Here is a 26365-nt window from a genome sequence, read left to right on the forward strand (position 1 = left end):
TATTAAAACTTTTTATTAAGATTATACAATATATTTAAATCATTGAAACATAAATCATCTGTATCTTAAAAATGTAGTCAATTAACAATTGGATTAAAATAAAAATTTATATGCAGATAATTTTTCTTTTTTATGGGACATTCTAAATCCTACTGCTATGGAGAAAAATATATTAGTATGAAACCACATCAATATGGTTGAAAATTAAACTAAATCTGTTTATAATGCTGTTATAATTTAGATCTACAGATAGCTCTACTTACTTAATTAACTCAGAGTTTTATATAATTCATATTTATAATACTAAACATGAATCAATAAGTAAAGAAGAATACTTCTTTTAAATTTACAAAAAAGTATATTTTATTTAAATTTATAAAAAAAAACTTTTTATATTAATTTAGCTGAAGCTTAGAAATATTTAAATTAATAATAAAAAAACAAAAAAAATTAAACTTTGTTTACTTATTAATAGATTACACAATTTTAATTTATTAATTTAAATACAGCTGTTCCTTGATAATCTGACAGGTATGGGACCAAAGTGGTGTCGAATTACCAAAGGTGTCCAGTTACCGAAAGTGATTACATATTTGGCATTGTTTTGCTAGCAGTAGCCTACAATATTCCCTACTCCAACTGTTCGAGTCGACCCCCCTATAATTACGGTCCCTATAATTACGATTCCTGTAAAACTGCAAAAAAATTGTGACGGTATCCGTAAAAAACAGTAAAAAACCCCCTATAATTACGTTAAACGTCATCGGGCAGCCGAACTACTTTCCCGCCGTCCGTAGCGCCACGCTACGGAGAGATTTCTATCGTCTGGACAGTATTATATAAATTATATATAAATTAGGTACTGTACATATAATTATATATTAATTATATATAAATTAGGTACTGTATATATAATTATATATTAACTTATTGTAACTTTGTTATAATTAAATATATAATTTCCGCCGTCTAGCGTGGCGCCACGCTACGGAGATTTTACGCTAACTATCGTCTGTACAGTATGTAAATTAGGTACCGTAAGTCTAATACAGTACTGTAATTTTATACATTTCTTGTGAAAGAAACATTTCTTATTCAACGGCGATTAAAATTATTTATATTAATGATGTCTCCGAAGTTCAACGAAGTTTTCGCAGAAAAATAAATTATCAGAAATCGGCCGTGGTTTAGTGTGCTGCTTTGCGACAAAAACAAGCTTTAGCAATGGGGTTGTCGAATGGTGCATACTCGGTAAGTAATCCTACAATTTTTTGTTTATAGCATAGTTTATACGGATTGTTTCCAAAAAATATATACGTATTTTGGAAATGTTGAGTTGGATTAGTCTAGAATCGATTAATTTTATGGAAGAAAACCTTTCAATCAGCCGTAGTCCGTAAACTTTACACGTGTCGGGCTGTGATTGGAACAACTCGTAAGAAATCGGATTCCTAAAAAATGGAACGTATCTATGATCTTATAGGGGGGGGGTCGACTGTATTTCACATGTGTAGATGTAATCAAATAAAATTCTGTTTAAATTTTATTATAATTCATCAACAATCTATAATATTATTTAACACAATATACTTTAAATATGAAATATTTAACCATAATTCAATCTTTTATATTATTATAATTTAAATTTTCTTTCTATTCATAAGATAGTTTTATAAAATTTTTTACTGTTAAGAACAAAAAAATGTTATGAAAGTTAGAAAATAATGTAAACAAAAAAAAATGTCATATGTGTTTCATTTATAAAGAAACCTTTTTTTGTTCAGTTTCTAACCTTACAATAACTAACATTTTCCTATATGTCACATTTGTTTTTGAAGCACTGCCAGTTTCCACAGAAGCCTTCCTGAAGATGAATCATTAAATTCAGAAGCACTCAACTTTGTATATTTATTTAAGTTTTTTAACTCCATTAAAGCATTTTAATGTTTTTTTTTCTGTTTGCATTTTGTAAAGTTCCTGAATTATATTGTTCAACTACATAAAACTTTTAATATCCAGTATGGATATTTATATTAGGCAATCATCTTCAGGTAAAAAATTAAAAGATGGTAAATGTGACCAATATCATTCCATAACCTATTGCATATCTAAATTTAAAAACTAATATACAAAATTAAAAAGTTTTTAGCCAACAGAACTAAATGTGAGAAATAAGGTACAAAAATATGATGAATAGCTATAGAATATTTAAATTAAATGTGAAAAATAATATGTATCTAATAAATAAATCAGTAAATTTAAAAACAGAAGAACAAGTGTGTAATATATTATTTAAGTAACAACAAATATTTGCTTCATTTAAATTTATTGGTTGATTATATACTCATTACATTTTTCATCTTTAATTCCAATAATCTGTAATAAGTATTAATTAAATACCTATATTTTATTTCTCACATTTAACCGAATTTGTTAAATTTAAATTTTGCATGTAATTTTTTTATTTTAAATGCATTACATGTTCTGGAATTTTACTGTTCATGTCAGAATCTTTTAGTTTGCAATCTACAGATGATGCTGAATATATTGTTTTAAATGCTCAGGTTTATGAATTATGGAGAAATGTTTAAGATAAAACTGTACATAATGAACTGAAAATTAATTTTAATCAGCAATCAAATCAAACTTTATGCTAAAAAAATTAAATTAGTTACCTCTTGAAATGTCCAAGTTTTATCTTCATAATAAAAACATACTTTATTTGAAAATTTCCTTGCTATTTCTTGAAATCTTATGCCAACTGTTATATCATTCTTTTCAAAATGACGAATTAGAACTTTCATTTGAATAAAATGATATAAACCCCTAAAAAATAAATTCATAAAATTAAAATTTGCAGGATAATAATTAAATGTTTTGTAAATTTTATAATTAGAGTTTTCTTCAAGTGAAATGTATTTTAAAAATATTATTCACAATGTAAAATACAGAAGTGAACTGCATTGAAAAATAAAAAATAGTAATTTGTTTATATTTCAAAGCATTGTAATTTCTCAAGGTAACAGATATAATGGTTACCTAATAAGAATTTTATATATACAACGTATTTTTTTGGAAGGTTCATTTTTAAAGTCTTCTATGACAGATAAATAGCACTTTTAGACACAGATCTGAAAAATCAAACTGGTTTGTATGAATTTACAAACCATAAACAATTGGAATGTCCCCGAAAAAAAATTTAAGCAAAATGTTATATCCAATGCTTGGAAAAACATTCTATGATATCCCATGACCTGTTGGACTTGTTTTGTCAATATTTTTATTTTTTGTATAGTGCTTATTTCATTTTATGCTTGCCTGCAAAACAGAACCTACTGTAATCCCAAATATGCATATTTTTTGTTCTAATTTTGTTGTCTATACATTGGTTTTTAAATACAGGTATCTCTTGCTTAACATGCAATTTGATTAATGTGCAAAATTAATTGCAGCAATCCCATTTTTATACATGGCAGAAATTTTAATTAATGCAGATCTAACAGCTGTCTTTACTTACCATATTTATGTTTTTCTTGGCAAATAAGGTGTTGGTGAATTTGCTATTTTTGTTTATTAAAATAAAAATTTTTGTTACTAACCAAAAATTTGTTCTAGAGAGTGGTGATTGCTCAGTCAAGTACAGAGGTACCTCCATATTTGATTAATGCAATTTTGATACATGCAGTAGCATCAAGGGTAGCATTAATTAGCCACATTAAACAAGGCATACATTATTGTTTTTGTTCAATTTAAAACAAAAACAACTTGAAGAAGACCATTAAGATGGTCAAAAGCATTAATTTACATTAATTAATTTACATTAATCAGATTTTGCTGGAAATCTGAAGAAGTTAATTTAGTCTGAATTTAAAAAACCTATAACCTAAGTCAGGGATTTTCAGAAAACATTTACATGGCTACATCAATATTTTTCTGCATTTGATATTATATACAGTAATTAAAAGATTTTATTAAAAGTGTGTATGAAATTAATAATGTATATACCTCTTACCGATTTTAAGAATAACTATTACAGACATTGTATAGGGATTTCACTACTGGTAGTTTTTTCCATTTTTTGCGACAAGCGGTGTAATTCAGCAACAACTTTTGTCTGCAAATTCACAATAAAGTGACAGAAAATTTCATACTTAGACAAATACGATAGTTTCCTGTACAATGATGTTTTTGTACATTTCAGAATTACTTCAAAAATGCTTTAATATGGTAGGCCCTTGTTATATTGCACTTGTCAGGAGACAAAGAAAAAAGACGATATATCCAGTGGTGTGATATAATAGAGTACTAAAAATTCTGGGCTTATACTAAACAGATTATACATGCTATGGAATCTCTATCCTCTATTCTTTCATCAGCAAGTATTTCTGATATAAAATAAGCTTAATTTTTCAATACTGAATTTTATTAGTGGTTAGATCATATTAAATGATGTTTATGTAAACATCAATACCACAAACACTCATTTAGCATTATTGTTTCTTTAACAATGACATTTAAAAACAAAATATCAGTTGAAATTTTATTATACAGTACTATATTCCATAATAAATTGCAAGTTCATATAATTTAATTTATATTTGTCAATAGAAATTATAAATACAGTAACTGAAAATTTAAAAGACAAATATTGAACATCAAAACTTATTGTTTCACCTGCAGTGATAGTTTCAAGGACAATGGTAAAATTAAAATACTGTATTTTGTTGCAAAAAGAAATTCAATGCCAATTGATATTTTAAAAGTTGGGGGACCAAAAGAAGTGTGATATATCTGAATCTGTGATATAACAAGGGACTACTGTACGGTATATCTACGAGTAGAAGGTGTAAGTGTAATGAACCAAGATGGCTGTACAATAATTTTAAGTGAAATTATTATTATATTGGTTTTAGTGAAATAAATCTCATTAAAACCCAATACATAATAGACTAGATGTAATAAATGTTACAATTTGATGAATATATCAATCAATGTTTCACCTTGAAAAGATTTTGGTTTTGAAGCTGCCTTTACTGTATGGTGCCAGAAAAAACAAAGACACTTTCAATTGTGACTTTAGTATGACTATGAGTAAGTTTTAGCATTTCTAATTTCGTACTGGCTGATAATAAAAATTGTAGATTTTATTTCGATATGTTGAAAGCATTTTTACACTACTTGTTTTGCTAAATTTTGCTACAGTTTTCAAGACAACATTAGCAAAAAAAACTATAGATTTTAAAAAGCTAGCAAGATTCCTACATTACAACATTAATAAGAATCTCATGCAGAAATATTTTTATTATCCAAGATAAACCTCAGTCAAAAACTGTACAAATTGACAGATATTTTGATGAAAATCAGCAAATTAAAAAAGTTAAAAGTTGCAAAATCAGTTGCATTCAAGAATCAGATAAAATTGACCTGATGATCATACAAAATCTTCTTAGTGGCCATCTGAGAATCTCTGGTCTAAGTATCACCAACATAAGACATGCTTTTTTGACCTTAAAGTTGATCCAAAAATTAGGATGTGTCTTATAAGTTGAATGTAAGTTATACTGTGAATAATATTTTTCCCCAAAAATCAATGTGAAAAATGTGATATATCCAATACAATGGTGTGTCTTATAAGGTGAAAAATATGGTAATTAATCAATAATTAAAACAAGGCATTATATAATGATAATGACTGTGATAATGAACAAGAAAAAACAAGTTTAACAAATATGGGAAAAATAAGTGAACTGTTAAAATTAAAAAATTCATTTATAGTTTTTAAAAGAAGGAAAATAAATAACAAATACTCATACCATATAAATATCTAAATTTAATATAATGTATTTACTCGCATATAAAATGAGGTTTTTATTCATTTATCAAATTCTAGGTCATCCTATATGTGCAAGCAAAAGATTCTTTGCGTTTTTGTAAATAATTTTTGTGAACTGTGTATTCGCATTTTTACCAGATGCTTACCCTCTTGTATTTAAACACATAAGTATATTATCTGGGTTGTTTGAATCGTTCTTGTATTTTGTCAGGAGTAGAGATGAACAGCAATAGGAAAAGCAAAGCTTTTGAATTGAATTCCAAATTGAAATTCCAAAATCACATGGGAGCACTATATAAGTTTTAATTCATTCTCATGTGAAAACAGATGATTATTTAGAAATCAGAATTCGGAGAAACTCATAAGTACAAGGTCTGTTCAAAAAGTATCGGACCTTTGGTCGGCAAAAATAAATTTATTGACTTTGAGGTACAAAACCCTAATCCCCTTCAAAGTAGTCTCCTTGGTAATGTATACACTTCTCCCAGCGTTCCTGCCATTGCTGGAAACACTGCTGGAACGCATCTTTTGGAATGGTCATCAGCCGGTCCGTCGCATTTCGCATGATGTCTTCTCTCGACTAAATTTGGGTTCCTTTTAGCGGCATTTTCAGCTTGAGAAATAGCCAAAGGTCACACGGAGCCANTTTTTTTTTTTTTTTTTTTTTTTTTTTTTTTTTTTTTTTTTTTTTTTTTTTTTTTTTTTTTTTTTTTTTTTTTTTTTTTTTTTTTTTTTTTTTTTTTTTTTTTTTTTTTTTTTTTTTTTTTTTTTTTTTTTTTTTTTTTTTTTTTTTTTTTTTTTTTTTTTTTTTTTTTTTTTTTTTTTTTTTTTTTTTTTTTTTTTTTTTTTTTTTTTTTTTTTTTTTTTTTTTTTTTTTTTTTTTTTTTTTTTTTTTTTTTTTTTTTTTTTTTTTTTTTTTTTTTTTTTTTTTTTTTTTTTTTTTTTTTTTTTTTTTTTTTTTTTTTTTTTTTTTTTTTTTTTTTTTTTTTTTTTTTTTTTTTTTTTTTTTTTTTTTTTTTTTTTTTTTTTTTTTTTTTTTTTTTTTTTTTTTTTTTTTTTTTTTTTTTTTTTTTTTTTTTTTTTTTTTTTTTTTTTTTTTTTTTTTTTTTTTTTTTTTTTTTTTTTTTTTTTTTTTTTTTTTTTTTTTTTTTTTTTTTTTTTTTTTTTTTTTTTTTTTTTTTTTTTTTTTTTTTTTTTTTTTTTTTTTTTTTTTTTTTTTTTTTTTTTTTTTTTTTTTTTTTTTTTTTTTTTTTTTTTTTTTTTTTTTTTTTTTTTTTTTTTTTTTTTTTTTTTTTTTTTTTTTTTTTTTTTTTTTTTTTTTTTTTTTTTTTTTTTTTTTTTTTTTTTTTTTTTTTTTTTTTTTTTTTTTTTTTTTTTTTTTTTTTTTTTTTTTTTTTTTTTTTTTTTTTTTTTTTTTTTTTTTTTTTTTTTTTTTTTTTTTTTTTTTTTTTTTTTTTTTTTTTTTTTTTTTTTTTTTTTTTTTTTTTTTTTTTTTTTTTTTTTTTTTTTTTTTTTTTTTTTTTTTTTTTTTTTTTTTTTTTTTTTTTTTTTTTTTTTTTTTTTTTTTTTTTTTTTTTTTTTTTTTTTTTTTTTTTTTTTTTTTTTTTTTTTTTTTTTTTTTTTTTTTTTTTTTTTTTTTTTTTTTTTTTTTTTTTTTTTTTTTTTTTTTTTTTTTTTTTTTTTTTTTTTTTTTTTTTTTTTTTTTTTTTTTTTTTTTTTTTTTTTTTTTTTTTTTTTTTTTTTTTTTTTTTTTTTTTTTTTTTTTTTTTTTTTTTTTTTTTTTTTTTTTTTTTTTTTTTTTTTTTTTTTTTTTTTTTTTTTTTTTTTTTTTTTTTTTTTTTTTTTTTTTCAGTCATCCTGTAGAATAATTAATCATACTAAAAATATTAACAAATTCCAAGCAATTCATAGACTTATTCACTGAGAACTAACTGATGACTATGATATTTAAATGTAATAAGAATAAATATAAAACTTTAGTAACAATATGTATTCTAAAAACTTTTATGACTCATCTTCAGCTCACTTAAATAGTTACATACTATGTAACTAATCATTTAAAGTTTGTAAACATTATTTTTTAAAATAAAAAATGGCTGTTATATGCCTCATTAAACAAAATTATTGTTTCTTCATATAAAAGACTGATATTGTTTTAGTTTATCTTGCTTCAATAATCATGCATTATTGAAAATAAATCAATAACACTGAAGTGCACTACTGAAATTTACAAAATTAGATATTACAGTACATTTTTCAGATTAGTAAATGTATAATCTTATCTATTTTATTCTATATCTAGTTAAACATAGCTCTACTGAATATATTCATTAAATATATTATATAATTATTATTTTTATTTGAAAGTTATATTTAGTCCAATTTAAATGAATTATTTAAGTGTACTACTAATAGAAAGTTTGCTTTTTAAATATTTAAAACTACTTACTTTTAAATTATTGCAAATATTCAAATATTTATGTGATATTTCCTGATAAATTAAATAAGAGCTTTCATATAAATTACAAATGCAAAAAAATATTTAAGCTTATCATTATTTTGTAAACATAAAAGTTTATATTTATTTTAAGGCTGATTACATCTAATATTCCAAAGATAATATCAAAAATTCAAAAAGTCATTCTGAAATAATTATTTTCTTCTTTATATATATTTAACTTTAGATTTAATTATGATCAACATATGCTTTATTCATCTTAATTAAATTGCAACATATCTAATATAGTATATGTGTACAAGTATAGACTCATGAATATAGTTATTAAACAAACATGATCTGTCTTGTATTACATTAATTACAAATGTGACAGTTTTAATAGGAGTTTGAATGGCTGGATGATCTTTGTAATCTTATCCAAATATCCATTTTTAAGTGTATTGATAATTGTTCTCTTAGAGTGCATAGTTCACATTTAAATTCATATTTCATTCATTTTAAATGCTTATCTTCTAAGCATGAAATATGTATTGTTAAGAGAATATACTCAATCAATAGAATATGGAAAAAATTTTAATTTACTTTCTTCTTATTACCTTTCATGGATAGATTTATTGATAACATCAAGCCTTGAGGTGATTTATGGGTAAAAAGAAAGCTAATTCATGAATAGAAATATACTAGTTGAAAGTACATTTTCTTGAAAAAATGCCCAAAAAAGTTGTTATGCAGTAACCACAATCATAAACTTTCATATATTTTGTAGCCATAAAGAAGGATGAAATAAATGAATTTTATGTGCNGCATCATTGGTTTACGCGGAAAAAAAAAAGGTCCGATACTTTTTGAACAGACCTTGTATAATCAACGTAGAGTGGATTTGACTGTTAAGAATTGGCAAAAAAAGGTTCCTGATTGTCTAGCTTTACATGAACAAATTAAGTTGTCGATTTTACAAGATTTTTCTTTAAAGTTTAAAATGTCAGTAATTTTTGTGGGACAATGTGTGCATTTACATTCATTTGATATTTTACTTGTGACTAAACAAAATAAAATTAGAATTGTATTAATAAATCTAATATTCTTTATTTTGATCTTTAAAGTCATGGTCATCTTATATGCGAGTAAATATGATATTTTACAAGAATTACAATAATATACATTAATTAATTAAACAAGAAGCATATATGTTATGAATCATCAGTAATATGTACATTTTTAACTATTAAGACTGTTTACACACACTTAAACAATTGAAGTTTCGCATAAAATAAAATTTGATAAATACACTTATTATGGCATTTCTTTTAAAGTTTGCTAAAAACAAATTATTTTTGTATTAAAATAATAAAATAGATTATAATATTCATACAGTAATCAATATAACTATATAAAGTAATTAATTTTAATTATTTATACTTAACAATTACTACAAATAAAGCTGTAGAATTCATTTAAATGTTTTTTTTTTTTTTTTTTTTCAGTCATCCTGTAGAATAATTAATCATACTAAAAATATTAACAAATTCCAAGCAATTCATAGACTTATTCACTGAGAACTAACTGATGACTATGATATTTAAATGTAATAAGAATAAATATAAAACTTTAGTAACAATATGTATTCTAAAAACTTTTATGACTCATCTTCAGCTCACTTAAATAGTTACATACTATGTAACTAATCATTTAAAGTTTGTAAACATTATTTTTTAAAATAAAAAATGGCTGTTATATGCCTCATTAAACAAAATTATTGTTTCTTCATATAAAAGACTGATATTGTTTTAGTTTATCTTGCTTCAATAATCATGCATTATTGAAAATAAATCAATAACACTGAAGTGCACTACTGAAATTTACAAAATTAGATATTACAGTACATTTTTCAGATTAGTAAATGTATAATCTTATCTATTTTATTCTATATCTAGTTAAACATAGCTCTACTGAATATATTCATTAAATATATTATATAATTATTATTTTTATTTGAAAGTTATATTTAGTCCAATTTAAATGAATTATTTAAGTGTACTACTAATAGAAAGTTTGCTTTTTAAATATTTAAAACTACTTACTTTTAAATTATTGCAAATATTCAAATATTTATGTGATATTTCCTGATAAATTAAATAAGAGCTTTCATAAAAATTACAAATGCAAAAAAATATTTAAGCTTATCATTATTTTGTAAACATAAAAGTTTATATTTATTTTAAGGCTGATTACATCTAATATTCCAAAGATAATATCAAAAATTCAAAAAGTCATTCTGAAATAATTATTTTCTTCTTTATATATATTTAACTTTAGATTTAATTATGATCAACATATGCTTTATTCATCTTAATTAAATTGCAACATATCTAATATAGTATATGTGTACAAGTATAGACTCATGAATATAGTTATTAAACAAACATGATCTGTCTTGTATTACATTAATTACAAATGTGACAGTTTTAATAGGAGTTTGAATGGCTGGATGATCTTTGTAATCTTATCCAAATATCCATTTTTAAGTGTATTGATAATTGTTCTCTTAGAGTGCATAGTTCACATTTAAATTCATATTTCATTCATTTTAAATGCTTATCTTCTAAGCATGAAATATGTATTGTTAAGAGAATATACTCAATCAATAGAATATGGAAAAAATTTTAATTTACTTTCTTCTTATTACCTTTCATGGATAGATTTATTGATAACATCAAGCCTTGAGGTGATTTATGGGTAAAAAGAAAGCTAATTCATGAATAGAAATATACTAGTTGAAAGTACATTTTCTTGAAAAAATGCCCAAAAAAGTTGTTATGCAGTAACCACAATCATAAACTTTCATATATTTTGTAGCCATAAAGAAGGATGAAATAAATGAATTTTATGTGCAAAGAATTGAAAATAAATGGATTAAAGCCATAATTATTATTTAAAGTTTAAATCATTTTTATTTTTATTTTGTGGAGGTTTCACAGTGTCAGCCAGACTATCATCTTTTAGATGATAGTCTATCATCTAAAAGATGATAGTCTGGCTGACACTGTGAAACCTCCACAAAATAAAAATAAAAATGATTTAAACTTTAAATAATAATTATGGCTTTAATCCATTTATTTTCAATTCTTTGCACATAAAATTCATTTATTTCATCCTTCTTTATGGCTACAAAATATATGAAAGTTTATGATTGTGGTTACTGCATAACAACTTTTTTGGGCATTTTTTCAAGAAAATGTACTTTCAACTAGTATATTTCTATTCATGAATTAGCTTTCTTTTTACCCATAAATCACCTCAAGGCTTGATGTTATCAATAAATCTATCCATGAAAGGTAATATCATGGTCTTTTAGATGATAGACTATCATCTAAAAGATGATAGTCTGGGGCTGACACTGTGTTAAGAACAGAACAAAAATAATAGTATATTTCTTATTGTTATGATGTTAAGAAAGATAAGGTGTTCATGATGTCCATATTCTGTAAAGACACATACAAACCTATTTATATACCAAGTATGTCCTAGGACTTGAGTCAGTACACTGTGACATCCAAAGAGGAAGATATGAGAAATGAGAAACTTAATTTGTATGTTAGCAGTCATATGGTTTGAGGGGGAATAAAATAAGAGAATAGTGAAAAGTTTGTAACAAAATACACAAGAAAGAAGAGAGAAAACAACGTGGTGCAAAGAGTACCAGTCCATTATGTAGAGTGCCCAAGTAAGAACATCTGGTGGAAGATAGAAAAAAAAGACCTGTATGACATTAGTGTTTAAGGGAAATAGAAAAGTGTTCAGTTTTCAGATGAATGATAGATAATTGTATGGAGTACAGTAGAGCAGGAGTAGAGCAGAGCAAGAGTGTACTGTACAGGATATTGTTAGTAGATGGAAGGAGGCACAAAGAATTTCATATTGGAGCAAAGAGAAAGAATTTAGCAAAATGGACATTGGAAATATATACATAGGGAATAGAGAAAATGATGTGTAGCAGCAAAGGATATAATAAGGAAGTGAAAGAGAGTTTGACAGGACAAAAGTATATTGTCAGTGGATGATGATAAGTACACACAGATGGCTAAAAAATTAAGATGATCAATACAAAACCTTCCTCGCTTATTTCTAACCATTTATGTAGATGGGAAACGACCATAGATGGGAAAGGGGCTACAATTGGAAAGCAGAATTGGAAAATAAATGTGACAAGTAAAAAAGCGCTAATGGTTGCACGCGGCGAGGGTGGGTTGGTCTATTTAGTTTAAGGGGTTGTCGAAGAGGGATTTCCATGCGGAGGAGAGCGAGTCTGTATCTCTGCTGTTGATACAACCGTCTTTGAGGGATTGCTTAAATATTTCAATTGTTTCAACTGTTCTAAGCTAAACTGTTCTAAGCTAAGTGTTACAGTCCTTCAACGCAGAAATCATTCTTTATACGCGCTATGTAGATGATATTCTTATCATTTGGAAATCCAAGCCAGATCTAAATGCCGTACTGAAGATAGTGAACAACAACCCCTTTGGAGTTAAGCTTAAGTTAGACCAGCAGGATGACAAGATGGCCCACTTCCTGGACCTCAATATCTTCTTGAATCATGGCTGCATAACTACAAATGTGTTCCATAAGCCTAATCTTCAATCTTTCTTTATCCCTGCAACCTCAAATGACCCCTTTACTTATAAAATGTCCACTTTCAGGGCTCTAATCCACAGAGCTTTTACCCATTGCTCTAGCATTAAGGACGCGCTACGAGAAATCCAACGCATCAAGCACCTCGCCACAGCCCACGGTTTCAACAGTAAGTTTATTGATAGGCTTGCGCAAAAAACTCACAAATGCTTAACAACCGAGGATGTCAATTCCAAACCTCTAAAGCAGTGTTTCTCAACCTCTAACGAATCGTCGCCCCCTTCAATAAAACCGTTATGTAGTATCGCCCCCTTCATTACAAAATTCTGATGCTGAGGGACAAGGCTAACACCAAATTCGTACTGCATTGAATAGACTAGTGACTAGTATAATGTTATTTGTTTAATTATTGTACGATATAATGAATGAAATATGTAATTATTCTTAATATAATGTTTTACTATATCGCCCAGAAAATTGTTTTTCGCCCCCAAAATATAAATTGTTACTAATCGCCCCCCCGAACATGGAAAAACGCCCACATGGGGGCGATATCGCCCCCGTTGAGAAACACTGCTCTAAAGCAACAAAGTAAGCGCATTACCGTCGATTTTGACCCTAGAATGAGCCATGCCTTTAAATTCATAGCAAAAAAGGTCAATGCTACTCTCGCATACAGACGCAACCCTATGATTTATAAACTTCTGGCTAATACCAAGGACAAATGCAGTGAAGCCAGGAGACCAGGAGTCTACACGGTCCCACTAGAGGACAGCAGATCTAACCCCGTGCAAGAGGCTAGCATACATTGGCTCAACCAATAGATCACTTAAACGGAGGATAGCTGAACACAAGTATGACAAATGCAACAAAAAGTTTACTTCCACCCTAGCCCAGTTTGCAAGCGAACCTAGTATAATGATCAAATGGGAAGAGGCGAGGATTATTATTCCTATGCACGACCACACCAAGCTTAGAACAGTTGAAACAATTGAAATATTTAAGCAATCCCTCAAAGACGGTTGTATCAACAGCAGAGATGCAGACTCGCTCTCCTCCGCATGGAAATCACTCTTTGACAACCCCTTAAACTAAATAGACCAACCCACTCTCGCCGCATGCAACCATTAGCGCTTTTTTACTTGTTACATTTATTTTCCAATTCTGCTTTCCAATTGTAGCCCCTTTTCCATCTATGGTCGTTCGCACACCTCTTCTTACTGTATCGTTAACTATTTACGGCATCAACTATGACGTCACTCCCCATTAACCCCCTATTGTAATAGTGCATCTTTTTTACACAGCGCGCGTACTTTACAATTTATTCCCCAACTTTAGCAAGTATCCCATCATGAACTATCTACATACCTCCCCTTTTTTACCAAAATAAAGAATTTTTCACCCTCGGTATCGTCTATACCTATCATCAGCGATGACGTCACTGGTAAGACAATGCCTAAGTAAACATTGGCAGCGTTTAAACTTCTACCAACCAACGCTCTAACAGATCACAGTGTACCTGAAGAAGGCCTATTAAGAAGGCCAAAAATGTTCGTACTCGTGTATAAACGGCTAGAAATAAGTGAGGAAGGTTTTGTATTGATCACCTTAAAATAGTTCTAGCTACAAATGCATAGAAGCTAAACAATTAAAAATTAAAAAATAAAATTAGGTAGAAAAGTTACAATGTTAAGGATATGGATACATTGTTAGCCATCTGAAAATAGATGGTAAAAAAGAATAGTAAGAGGAGGAGTAAACATGAAGATATGGAAGATATTCTAGAATGAGATGTTGATTTACATTTAAACTGTGACAGATGGGTTCCAAATAAGAAAATATGTTAACATAAGAGTTCAAAAAAATCACTTTTTGCCAGTATGGACTCTGAATATGGACAAAAAGTTCTGAAAGTACTTTAGTACTTTAGTCATTTTGATGTCATTCTATTTTTATGGATTCTAGTTTAAACAGAAAATAATGAAAGACTGATGATAATAAATATAAATGTTTCTATTACAACAGCAAATGATCATTTTTTTACACTTACTTGTAAAGATAACAATTAAGGATTAATTACAATAAGAATCTATTATGTATATTTTCTACCTAGATCTATTATATGTATATGTTAGGCTCATTGAGCAAAAAAAACTACCACAACATGTTGTGGTCGTTTTTACAACTGCCAAAATGCGAACTTCGCTTTGTGGCCATTTTTACAAACAGCCATGATGCAAATTTCGCTTTCATGGTTGTTTTGACATGACCACAATGCATTGTGGTCATTTTTTCACTCAATGAGCGATTTCAGTCTTTGAGCCTAATATATATATATAATAGTCAAAGACAGTCTAGTAATAAAGAATAAACAGTAAGACCCCACTTAATGTAGAGGATGCATTCCTAGATGACAAAGCACTAAACGAAACAATGTTAAACAAGGTCATTTTAACATACGAGGTCTGTTCAAAAAGTATCGGACCTTTTTTTTCCCCACGTAAACCAATGATGCGCGAGAGGCCTCCTTCAGTGGAGTTGTGGAGGGGACAGTCATGCACAGCCCTGAATTTTTTCCCGCCTGCAGGAAGCGTCAGTCGTTGGCAATCGGCCTATGAGTGACTCCTTTGGTGGAGTTGTGGAGGGGACAGTCATGCACAGCCCTGAATTTTTTCCCGCCTGCAGGAAGCGTCAGTCGTTGGCAATCGGCCTATGAGTGAGGTCCTGTNAATAAACATGAACAATTCTTGGTTGATAAGGTTATTATTATATTATGGTGTGACCAATGAATATAAAATTATAAAAAAATGTATTATCATCTAATATATAAAAAAGAAAGTTTTTTAGTTTGTTCTTTATACATTTTGACATGGTTTTAACAAATACAATGAAACTTTTTAGGGATCATCCTCTCAATAAGAAGGTGATCAACAATTACTTTTTGTTGAATTAACTTCAACCCCCACCCATAGCAGTCCCCTTTCTATCTGACCAGAAGTATGGTTGCATTTGAATAGAAAAATTACTTAATACAAAGTTATCAAAAAGCACAAAAATGTGTTTTTTTTAAATTTCCAAGGACAAACAGTGTATACTTAGTCCATTTTTCATAAAATTTGATTTTGGATTTGGTTTCATATTTGGCTGTGAACGGTTTGTTTCAAATAATAAGCTAAGCATCAGAATGATGTATGAGATGTAAATGTAATTCATATAAATTAGATTCATACCTTAATAAACTGGAAACAAATTTCACCTTAGTGTATTCTGTATATATGGAAAATAGATACTGTATTATGGTGTCTAGATCAAGTAACTTTCCAACTTATTAACAAAATCTAATATCTGCTTCTTGATTATTTCAATAATGGGTACTTAGAAACAAATTAAAAATGTCAACTTATCATAACTGACTATGAACTATTAAATACTTAATAAATGATTTGATAATTATATTTCATTTATTTTATGAAGCAACCAAAATTCTATCTCAATAAAAATTTTTCAATAAAAAGAAATGATAGTATCAAACTATTACTTCACAGCAAAGAAATTATCAAATAAAAAAATTCCAGAAACTAAAGTTTTTTGAAATCAATAATAATTACTTTTTGAAATGATCAAATAAATTTATCAAGATAATTTCCTGTGATAAATTTTTAATATAAAAATTAAATTAACCAATAAAATTGATGTATTTTAAAGATAACCTAATTTTTTTTGTGTTTACAATTTCATACCAAAGATATTTATTACTGTAATTGAGAGTTTATAATATAAAAGCCTTTCAATATCAAAATGTATCCATATCTTTCAATAGTAAATAAAGCCTGACTATTATATATTTAATTGCCTATGTTATTATTAAAAATTGAAAATTTATTAACCTTTTATAGTTTTATATCAAATGTTTATTTCTTGTATAGACTATCCTGTAATATAAATTTCTGTAAAATGAAATTAAATAAATAGTAGCCAGACAATCTGCCGAATTATCAAGCTATAATTATGCTAAGTTAATAATTAGATACAATGTAACTTGCCTAGAGTTAGGCAGTTAAACTGTCAGATTGTCTAACTTTAATGAAAAATTGAGTTTACTGAATTGTTGTTTAAATATGTGAGAAATCGTAGGATTAAGGCGCAAAGCTTAACCCATTCTCCGATGTCATGGCAGTAAGTCCCATTCACAGGGTTACTGGATGGCTTTAAAATGATGTTGTCTCAAGATTGTTAGATCTTGAGAACTGTTTTTTCTTACACCAGTTAGGATAGTAAAAATTTGCATCCTAACTTGCAATTATTACGATATATTCAGCTTAAATAAGTTCCAATAGGAGGGTGCTAGGCCGTAGTTTGAGTGGGAGGTCGCAGATAAGTCGATAGTGTCCAAATAAAGACAACTCTCCAGATTAACAAATAATATGAGTTTAATAACTAAGGGAATGAATACAATAACTCTATATACAACTACAACCACGTTCTTGCTTGGATAAGACATCGTTAGAGTCTGACTATCTAACTATCTTATACACTAAAGACCGAGAGAAAGTTTACAAGCAGAAATACAATTCTATGTACGATACCTCATGAAGATAACTTGATGTTTCTGGATCCCACTCATACAATGTCAGCAAGACAATCGTGGATCTAGTCACATATTGGTGATCCTTGGGACATTGTGGAGTTGGCAAGAGAAGAACAGCAACAGACAGTAGCTTGACCCCTAGCTTCTTGAGAGTGTCTACCCTGAGGCTCGAGTTCAAGCCCTTTTTATCCCCAGTGTGTGCAACTTTTGCTCCAGTGATTCACCTTGTTGTGGTTCATCCCTGGTTTGGCCGAGGCAGTCAGACACTTTTTACCATATAAGGCAATAAATTCAAAGCTCTGATGTCATCAACAAGGTGTTGTGACTCTTCTTACCTCATAATTTAACCAATTTTGATGTTTCTCCCATTAATAGCCATCTGTTTAGATTTAGTTTTGACACTTAGTTGAAACATTGTTAAAGACTATTCATTTGTAATGACACTCGATTGTCTTTTTATCTCGCAGTTCTGTGTGTGAACAAAAATATAAGATGGTGGAAAAAACTGGGTTTTTTTCACTTTCAAAATTAATCACGAATTAATTTCAATTAACCTCAGAATCTCACAAATATAAATAAATTATCAAGTTAAGTTACGTTTTCTGGGTATATTTGTTTTAATACTAAATAAGCAATTTTATCATTTTGTAATAAGGCTTATTCAGATATTAAAAAAAGTTTATTTCTTATATTATCATGAAATTGCATTTAGAATTTCACATTTAGAAGCAGGTAACGTTACAGGTAAAAGACAGATAAAGAAGTTTATAAGAATACATGTTAAATATTAAAAACAAAGTGTTACCGTCTTTAATTGTTTATTTAATATTTAAAATTTCAGACTTAACAAAAAAAAAAAAAAACAGATATATCAATATCTTTATGTTAAAATAAATGAATTTTAATGGAAAGATATAGCTTTGCATTAACTTTGAATATTTTAAATTTCTCTACTTAAACTAGAATTAAAATGCACTTTATTCAAGACAATTCTAGTATTTAAATATAAATAGCTAGTAACATTATCTATAACAGTTTTATTACATTTTAAAATGAAATGCTAAATTTTTGAGTTCCCCCTTTAGATTTCTGTCTTTTACATTTTAATGCAAAATATCTCCATTCTAGAATTCTAAGTTCCATAAATAATATCAAATATAAAAGTTGAAAGTGTATGTGCAAACTAATCCTCGATTTTAATGCACAAATCTGTATATCTTTGTAGTTTAAAGCTATTTTTAAATTGTCTGTTAACAAAAAACAAATGCATGAATTGTTTCACATTGTTAGAAATAATGCAATGTCCAATTTATCACAATGAATTAAGAAGTACAACAGTGTTTACAGAAATATTACAGCAATACAGACTCTTACTCATTTCTGGTAAAAATCCAAATTCTGCTTTATTAGAGTAAACAATTTAACAAGTAACTACACACTAAACGTTTAGTTCAGCTTAAACACATGTGAACACTAGAAAATTATCTGAGCTGAATAATCATCGGGTTTTCCTTCTGATGGAAACTTGATCAAAAGTGTTTTAAAATGGTAGAAAAACAATAATTATTTCTTATGTGCTCCAAGAAAACAAAAGTTGAGTTTTAATTCTAACTCATATTTTTTGTGTCTGGATTACAGATTATAAAATTTTAATAATTATGTATACTTAACTATATATTTCTGAGAGAATGTAAGAGAATGAAGAGTATTAGAAGATATTATATTTCTATCTGAGAAAATATACCACTTAAGAAAATATTTGATGTTCTCAAAAATCACGAGAGTAAGCTTAAATTGTTGATAATTGACATTTGAAGTGTGTTATTATCAACTTATGCTTACTCTCTCAACTTTTGAGAGCACCAAACCTTCTCTTAGGTGGTATATGTTAGCTTAATTTTTTTTGTTTGGAAAAGATTTTATTGAATTAAATATTAATATCTCTTTTATAAATACATTAACAACAACAATTTCGCAAAACATTTTACTTTAAATATTCTGTCAAATAATAACTGAACAATATAAAACAGATATCATATATTGCAAAATTGTTAATATCATCATTACCTTCATAGAGGAAAAAGTGTAATAATAATCTTTAATAAATTAATAATTTATCACTCAATATTTTTTATAACACAACTGCAACACTAGTAAGAGAATATAAGTAGGGCATTCATTTTACTTGTTCTAATTATATTTGATATTATTTATATTATTCTATTCGACACACAAAAATTATATTTTATGGCTACTTTTTAATAATTTTAATTTTTATCAAATTTATTTGCAAACTATTTGAACAAGAAGTTTGAACTTACATCATGTTCATAATCCTACTGATTTTATTATAAATGCCATTAAAGTTTTTCTGTTATATTTTTATGTTACTGATTTGAAAATATATGTTTTAAACTAGCATAAATTTAATTTTCAAATGGTAAATCCATCATCTTAAATCATTAATTTCAAAATTGTTGGAAATTAATTTATGTTGAGATTTAAGAGATAAAATGAATCGTCTTTAATATGTATTGGCTTTTGATTGGCTATTGTAGTTATGTTAACATATTGTAGAGTTCTATTATTATTTTCTAAGTTGTTATAATGTACAATACTACAAGTAACTGACTAACATTTGCATGTCATTGAATTTAAATGTGTATAAACCATGTGTGATATAACAGTAAATATTTTTTAATAATCAATTCTGTATGATATCTTTCCATTCAACTTAAATGCCTCTGATTTAATGGCAATACCAAAATAGACTATGCTTTGGGTTTCTGAAGTTCCTTTAACAATTTTCCTATTGATCAACTATAATATTGCTTTTACATTTTCATTTTACAGAACAGTTAAATTTTATACTTAATTTAACGTGGAATATTTAAAGTTTCTAAGAAATGATACTGAGCATAATAAGATTAGGATTTATGTTAGTATTGTTATGTACTATATGTACAGTATCATCTACTTTAATTCTAATACAATATCCAAGTGTACAATATTCCTATTATTTATTATATGATAAACACTGAACAGGAATAATGAGTTGTTTTATAGCCATAGTCTTATCATAAAGAATGCTATAATGAAGCTATTTTAATTTTAAATATAGACATGATAATCTAACTAGCAATAAAATATTGATGCCATGGAATGTAAAAAAAAAAAAAAACTAGTTTCAAAGTATGTCAACTCAAAGTAATATCAGGAGAAGCACAATTTCTAGAAAGATTAAGAGTAATTAGGATTATTATAAGAAGAAGATTATAGGAGTCAAGCTTTATTTAAAGCTCGACTCCTATAATCTTCCTCTTATCATTTTATTTTAAACAGACACCTATCGCCTAATGAATATAATAAAAAGCTTTCAAAAATTTATTAAAGTGATAAATCATTAACACTATTTATATATTTAATTTAAATTACACAAGCTATCTAAACATAATTTAAAAGGATATATAATTTATACTTTAAGAGAAAATTCTAAAAATACTTTTTAAATTGTAAATAATAAACTAATCTCTGATCTGTGTAATACAGGTACTCCTCACTTTACAACCAAGTTTTGTTCCGATGACTATGTCATAAGTGAATTGGTTGATAAGCAAAGAGCTCGTGCCGGGAATGTAGGATCGTTGTAAAATTATAAAAATTATGCAACAAACTTCAAATTTATTCATAAAAAGACATGCATATGTACATATTATCATTTGTTTATTTGGTTATCTGGAGCTGTAAAGGTTTTTTTTCCAGGTAAGGGAGATGATGACAATGAAATAGAAGTTGTACCTTCAAGAGTGGACGTCTTGGATGTAAGTCGAAAAGAAACTCATAACTGTGGTTTGCATTGTAATCTTTTTTCTTGATAAATTTCTGTATAGCACTTCAAAAGTTCACTCATCCTACGTTCAACTTTATGTTAAAATGTTCCGTATTTGGATCCATAGCCTCAAGTTCCAACATAGACGCATTAATTTTGAAGAACATACCATGAATTTCTTTTTCACTTCCTCCTCTTCCAAATTTTGCATTGCTTCTAACTCTATTAAATCTTCATTTGTTAGCTCTCCATCGGCATAATCCACTAATTCAGCAATGTCTTCCACTTCAACATCTAAATTACGTGCATTGGCAAGGCCTGCAATTGTTTAAATTACATCAAACTGACTAAAAAAGTGCATAGCAAGCCTATACTATGCTCATCGAGCATGTCACCAATCACCACTGATTGACACTCAAGCTGAGAAAGGGGATTTCCCGAATTGCAGGTCAAAACTCGATTGGTCGTAAGTGTGAGTGGTCGTTAAGCAGATAGGTCGTAAAGTGAGTGTACAGTACTTTACAATAAATTGCACTATCCTAACTATACAACAATTTGTATTTATCATTATCTAGATCAGTCGTTCCTAACCTTTTTGAAGTCACGGAACACTTTTGAATATAAGAAAAATTTGCGGAACAGCAAAATCACTAAAATCATAAAACAACAATAAAAACAGGCATGAACATACCTTTTTAGTAAAAATTATAGATTACAGAATATATAATAAAAAAATATTAATTAAAAAATTATATTTGTAAAATCTGTAACTAAAGTAAATCTTTTATAAAAATGGAACTTCTTTAAGTTAATTAATTATAATGTAATACACAAGCTTGTCAGCTTTTGCAGACTTCAAGTCTAATATGTGATATAGAGATTCTCATTTCTTCATTTATATTAGGAGGTCTCCTGTTTTTGAGATTTTATATTGGTATATATGAGATGTGAGCTCACATAAATATTATGTTGAAAACTAACAACATTTTCAATGCCTCGTGGAGAGACCTGGTTATTCGGATTGACAAAAATCCAAATTCCTCATGAGAGACCTCCTCAGAGAATTTCATTTTTAACATACTACCAATTGACAAGGTAATCAGTTGTTCTTATCATATCAAAAATTCACAACTGGATATACTAACTGTGCCAAACTGATTTCATATCTGGTCATAATTTTCTATATTTACGGAAAAAAGGTTACAATGTTTTCTTCCAATAGTGTTAAATGTTCTGTTATAACAAACAATTTCTATTATGAATCAAAGGAAACATATCTATTATATTTTTTTGTTTTATATGTAATTTTTCCAAAGAGAGAATTTTCCTGAAATGTTGACATTTGTTAATGATGTCAAAACATTTTCATTTTTTTGTTGGATATTCATATTAACGCTATCCAAATATTTCCTAAGTATGCCATTTTAACAAACTAAATATCATTTTTAAGACATTTTATAAAAGCATTTGTGCTTTCATTTTGAAAAAAGACCAACAATTCCTTCTTAAGTTCTAAAAATGGGCATATCACTTTATCCTGAATAACTTTAGTACACAAAAGCAAAAATTTGTAAGAAGCTTCCATAGATATTCAAATATTTTAAAAATAAGTGTTTTTAATGATCTTGACTGTAGCCAGTAATGTTTTTGAAACTAGAAAAATATTTGCATTGATTAAATATAATATTTGAGTTTCTTGTCTATGTAAGGGTAGTTAACTACATAATGCAAGTTGTATCTTATCCGCATTGAAAACTGTGAATTTATGCTAAAGTTTGTTTAATTTTAGTTTCAGGTAGTATGCTGCTTTCATAATTTCACAGAACACTGTTTAAGAACCACTGATCTAGACAGCTGGACTCTAAACTTATTGTCATCAATTGAACAAATATTATAATTAAGAAAGGTCAAATCTAAATACAGATCAAAGACTATATATAACTGATTCATGGCTAAATAATTATCAATCTCACAATATGATAAAACAGAATAGTTCAATAACTTTTTTTAGGTTACACTACTCGGACATTCAGTAATATCTCTTAAGTGACTTTCTTCCGAAAGTAAATTTTTAAAAAAATGTATGTTTTTGTGTATGGTGTTATAAAGTTTTATAAAAAGAATACCATATTTTTTATTACCCTGAAGAGGAATTAACAGAATTTCATAGTGACACACTCAGGATTTAATCTGGGGAGCCAAGTTAATGGATAAAAACATTGTTAATGCAAATTCAATAAAATTCCCACCTTATACAACCATTAATTCATTAGTAATGTAGAAACAGAAGACATGACACAATATAAATACAAATATGAATTTTAATTAGGAAAAGATTTTTGAAAAATTTTCTACATTTTTTTTTTCTTTCCCTTTGGAGGGAGGGTGTCAGGCCCTCTGGAAATCCCTCCAGAATTCCAATCCAAAATGCATACTTTTCAATAAAAGGCAATTTTGTCCGGTTGTGGCCTCCGTTTAACTCAGATTAGATGAGACTTCATTAAATAATTAATGATTAAGATCTAAGTTTCAAGTTATTTCTGAAGAAAGTAGCTTAGATAAAATAACACAACACACTTACAAGAACTGGAGATTATACATCTGTAAAACAAACAATTATTTTTCCTTTTTATGTATCAAAAAAACTTGTCAAATTATTTGTTTCCTTGTACGACAAATTTTTCTTAACTTTTCCTTTTGTCCAAATTATATTAACATTATTGTATTAAATTTTAACTGCTCGTTCGTTTACGGCAACGTAACATGCAGGCAATCCATCAAAGGGGAAGGCCATCCAGGAGGGCTTTCTACAGGAAACTAGTTCCCATTTAGACATCACAAAGGCATAGAAAACCCGGACATTTGGCAGTGGGCATTGTGAGCAAAATTTCATCACATCTGCAATTTGATAAATTGTTTTGCCTACTCTAAATTCATAAATTAAACATAGCCGAAACCCAATTACTATATATAGAATGCTCTGTTTCTGTATTAATACGCAGCATATACAAATGTAAACATGTGTAAGACTTAACAGATCTCAGATGATAAAAACTGCAAAACGTGGAAATCAAAAGACAGTAAGCATGATTAATTGAAGAGAAATATATATATATATATATATATAAAAGTGCAACAGAGTATACAAAATGGTGTCAATGATCTCTAAAACACAGGATTTATAAAGAAGCATCAGCAATTTTGTAATAGTAGATATTTTAATTTAATATTAAAAGGATTTTAAACACTTACCTAAGATCTCTAGGCGTCGTATTATACAACATTTTCAAATATCTCCATCCTCCGCTGAATGAATAAAAAATTGTTGCAATTAAAAGTGCAGATATTAAATTTCCTATAGAAGTTAACCATATTATAGAGAGCGAACCCCAAAATATAGCCGCTCTAATTATTGATTGATTTTCCATGATCAATCTTAAAATGCGTGCGGGTCGAACGACTACTCTCATCTAATAAAAGTATATGTTACAGTTTTGAAGTAAACTTCCCGTTCGTCTGCTGATCTCCGCGATTGCAGCGACAATTGCGGCACATTTCTTTTAAAAATCGAAAATTTATTTTTTATAAATTAAATTCAATGCCAAATTTTGATTTATTACTATTAAGACTATTCAAATATTTTTAATTAACATTAATTTTTAATAATATTATTATTATGTATACTTTAATTTTTTTTAATAATGAAACGGCGACGGGAGACGAATGAGGGGTTCAAATATTTTAAAAAATACTAAGAGTAAATCCATTATGGGTTTGGCCAGATCAATAATGGGTTAGCCAGGTGAAAAGCCTGACATATCCGGAAAGACCACCTCCGATAAATTCATAGAGTTTTTCGACCCGTTCGCATTCGAACCCGGATCGCTTAGAGACGGCCATCTGGCAGTCGGGGTTCAAATATCAAAATTGCGAATTCTAATTATTATTTTTAAAGTTATTTAAACAAGTAAAAGTAGAAATGAAATGAAATATAATTTCTTAATTTGATAGAAGGAACAATTAGTGAAGAAGAAATATATTATCAAAATCTAATCAATGAAATGGTAAGTTTTAATTTTTGGAAAATAAAATATATTAATGATTATTAACAATAATTTGAATTATTGTTTAATTCTTATTTTCAGCCTAAAAGACCTAACAACTGGCGATTGAATATGAAAACATTTGCAGAACGACTTTCTTTTATTTTTAAGAAAAATTTATATTCTGATATTAAATTTGAAATAAACTATGAAAATGAATCGATTGTGGTTTTGAATGGACACAAATTCATTTTTGCTTTAGTAAGTCCTGTTTTCTATACGATGTTTTACGGGCCTCTTCTGATGGATAGCAAAATGGTCATCAAAGATGTTTCTCCAAGAGCATTTCAGAACATGCTAACGTAAGTTTTGCATAATCTTATACTTATTAACACTTATTATAACAGTATGACTCAGAAGTTAACCAATAGTCGTTTAACATTCATTTGGCATGAGCATTACTTGGTTAACATTCATCACAATTTTTAATCTTTGATTGTGAATAATGTAAGTAATATAAAATTTTAATATTTTAGGTACATTTACACCAATAAAGTTTCCATGGATAATATCAACGATGCTATTAATATCTATTATTCTTCGAAGAAATACATATTTTATAAATTGGAAAAAGAATGTGACGAATTTATTAGCAGCAAACTCGATGACAAAAATGTTTTTTACATTTTTGAATTTTCGATTGCTATGAAGTTGAAAAAATTACAAGAAAAATGCAAAGAAATTATGAACCAGAATCCTGAAGTTTATCTTAGATCACAGCAGTTTTTGACCTTGAATCTGGAATCTATAATAATAATAATACATGAATGGTTTTTAACAAGTAATATTTCTAAAGAGTTGCTCGCTAACAAATTAGCAGAATGGGCTGCAACTGAATGTAACGTAACAGAAGTTCACGTTACAATAGAGAATTTAAAGAATCTTCTGCAACCTGTTCTAGATGGAATTGACTCTGAAAGTTTTT

At 27.2% G+C, this 26365-nt stretch overlaps 2 protein-coding genes across 2 annotated transcripts in view; one reads left to right on the forward strand and one right to left on the reverse strand.

Moving 5' to 3' along the window:
• The window catches only part of LOC111637677 (long-chain fatty acid transport protein 1-like), a 55138-nt gene extending 30271 nt beyond the window's left edge, over positions 1-24867 (reverse strand). Inside the window, exons 1-2 of the mRNA XM_023383239.1 lie at positions 24590-24867; positions 2676-2826 (exon numbers count right to left, since the gene is read on the reverse strand). Coding sequence (XP_023239007.1) covers positions 2676-2826; positions 24590-24807 — 369 coding nt within the window. The 5' untranslated portion in view covers positions 24808-24867. The remainder of the gene's footprint in view (positions 1-2675; positions 2827-24589) is intronic.
• A 477-nt stretch (positions 24868-25344) lies between these two features.
• The window catches only part of LOC111637678 (BTB/POZ domain-containing protein 6-like), a 5067-nt gene continuing 4046 nt past the window's right edge, over positions 25345-26365 (forward strand). Inside the window, exons 1-3 of the mRNA XM_023383240.1 lie at positions 25345-25401; positions 25483-25742; positions 25917-26359. Of these exons, the coding sequence (XP_023239008.1) occupies positions 25399-25401; positions 25483-25742; positions 25917-26359 (706 nt within the window). The 5' untranslated portion in view covers positions 25345-25398. The remainder of the gene's footprint in view (positions 25402-25482; positions 25743-25916; positions 26360-26365) is intronic.

Source organism: Centruroides sculpturatus, unplaced genomic scaffold (assembly GCF_000671375.1).
Source record: "Centruroides sculpturatus isolate CEXI.00-Female unplaced genomic scaffold, Cexi_2.0 scaffold697, whole genome shotgun sequence".
In the NCBI taxonomy this organism is placed as follows: Eukaryota; Metazoa; Arthropoda; class Arachnida; order Scorpiones; family Buthidae; genus Centruroides; species Centruroides sculpturatus.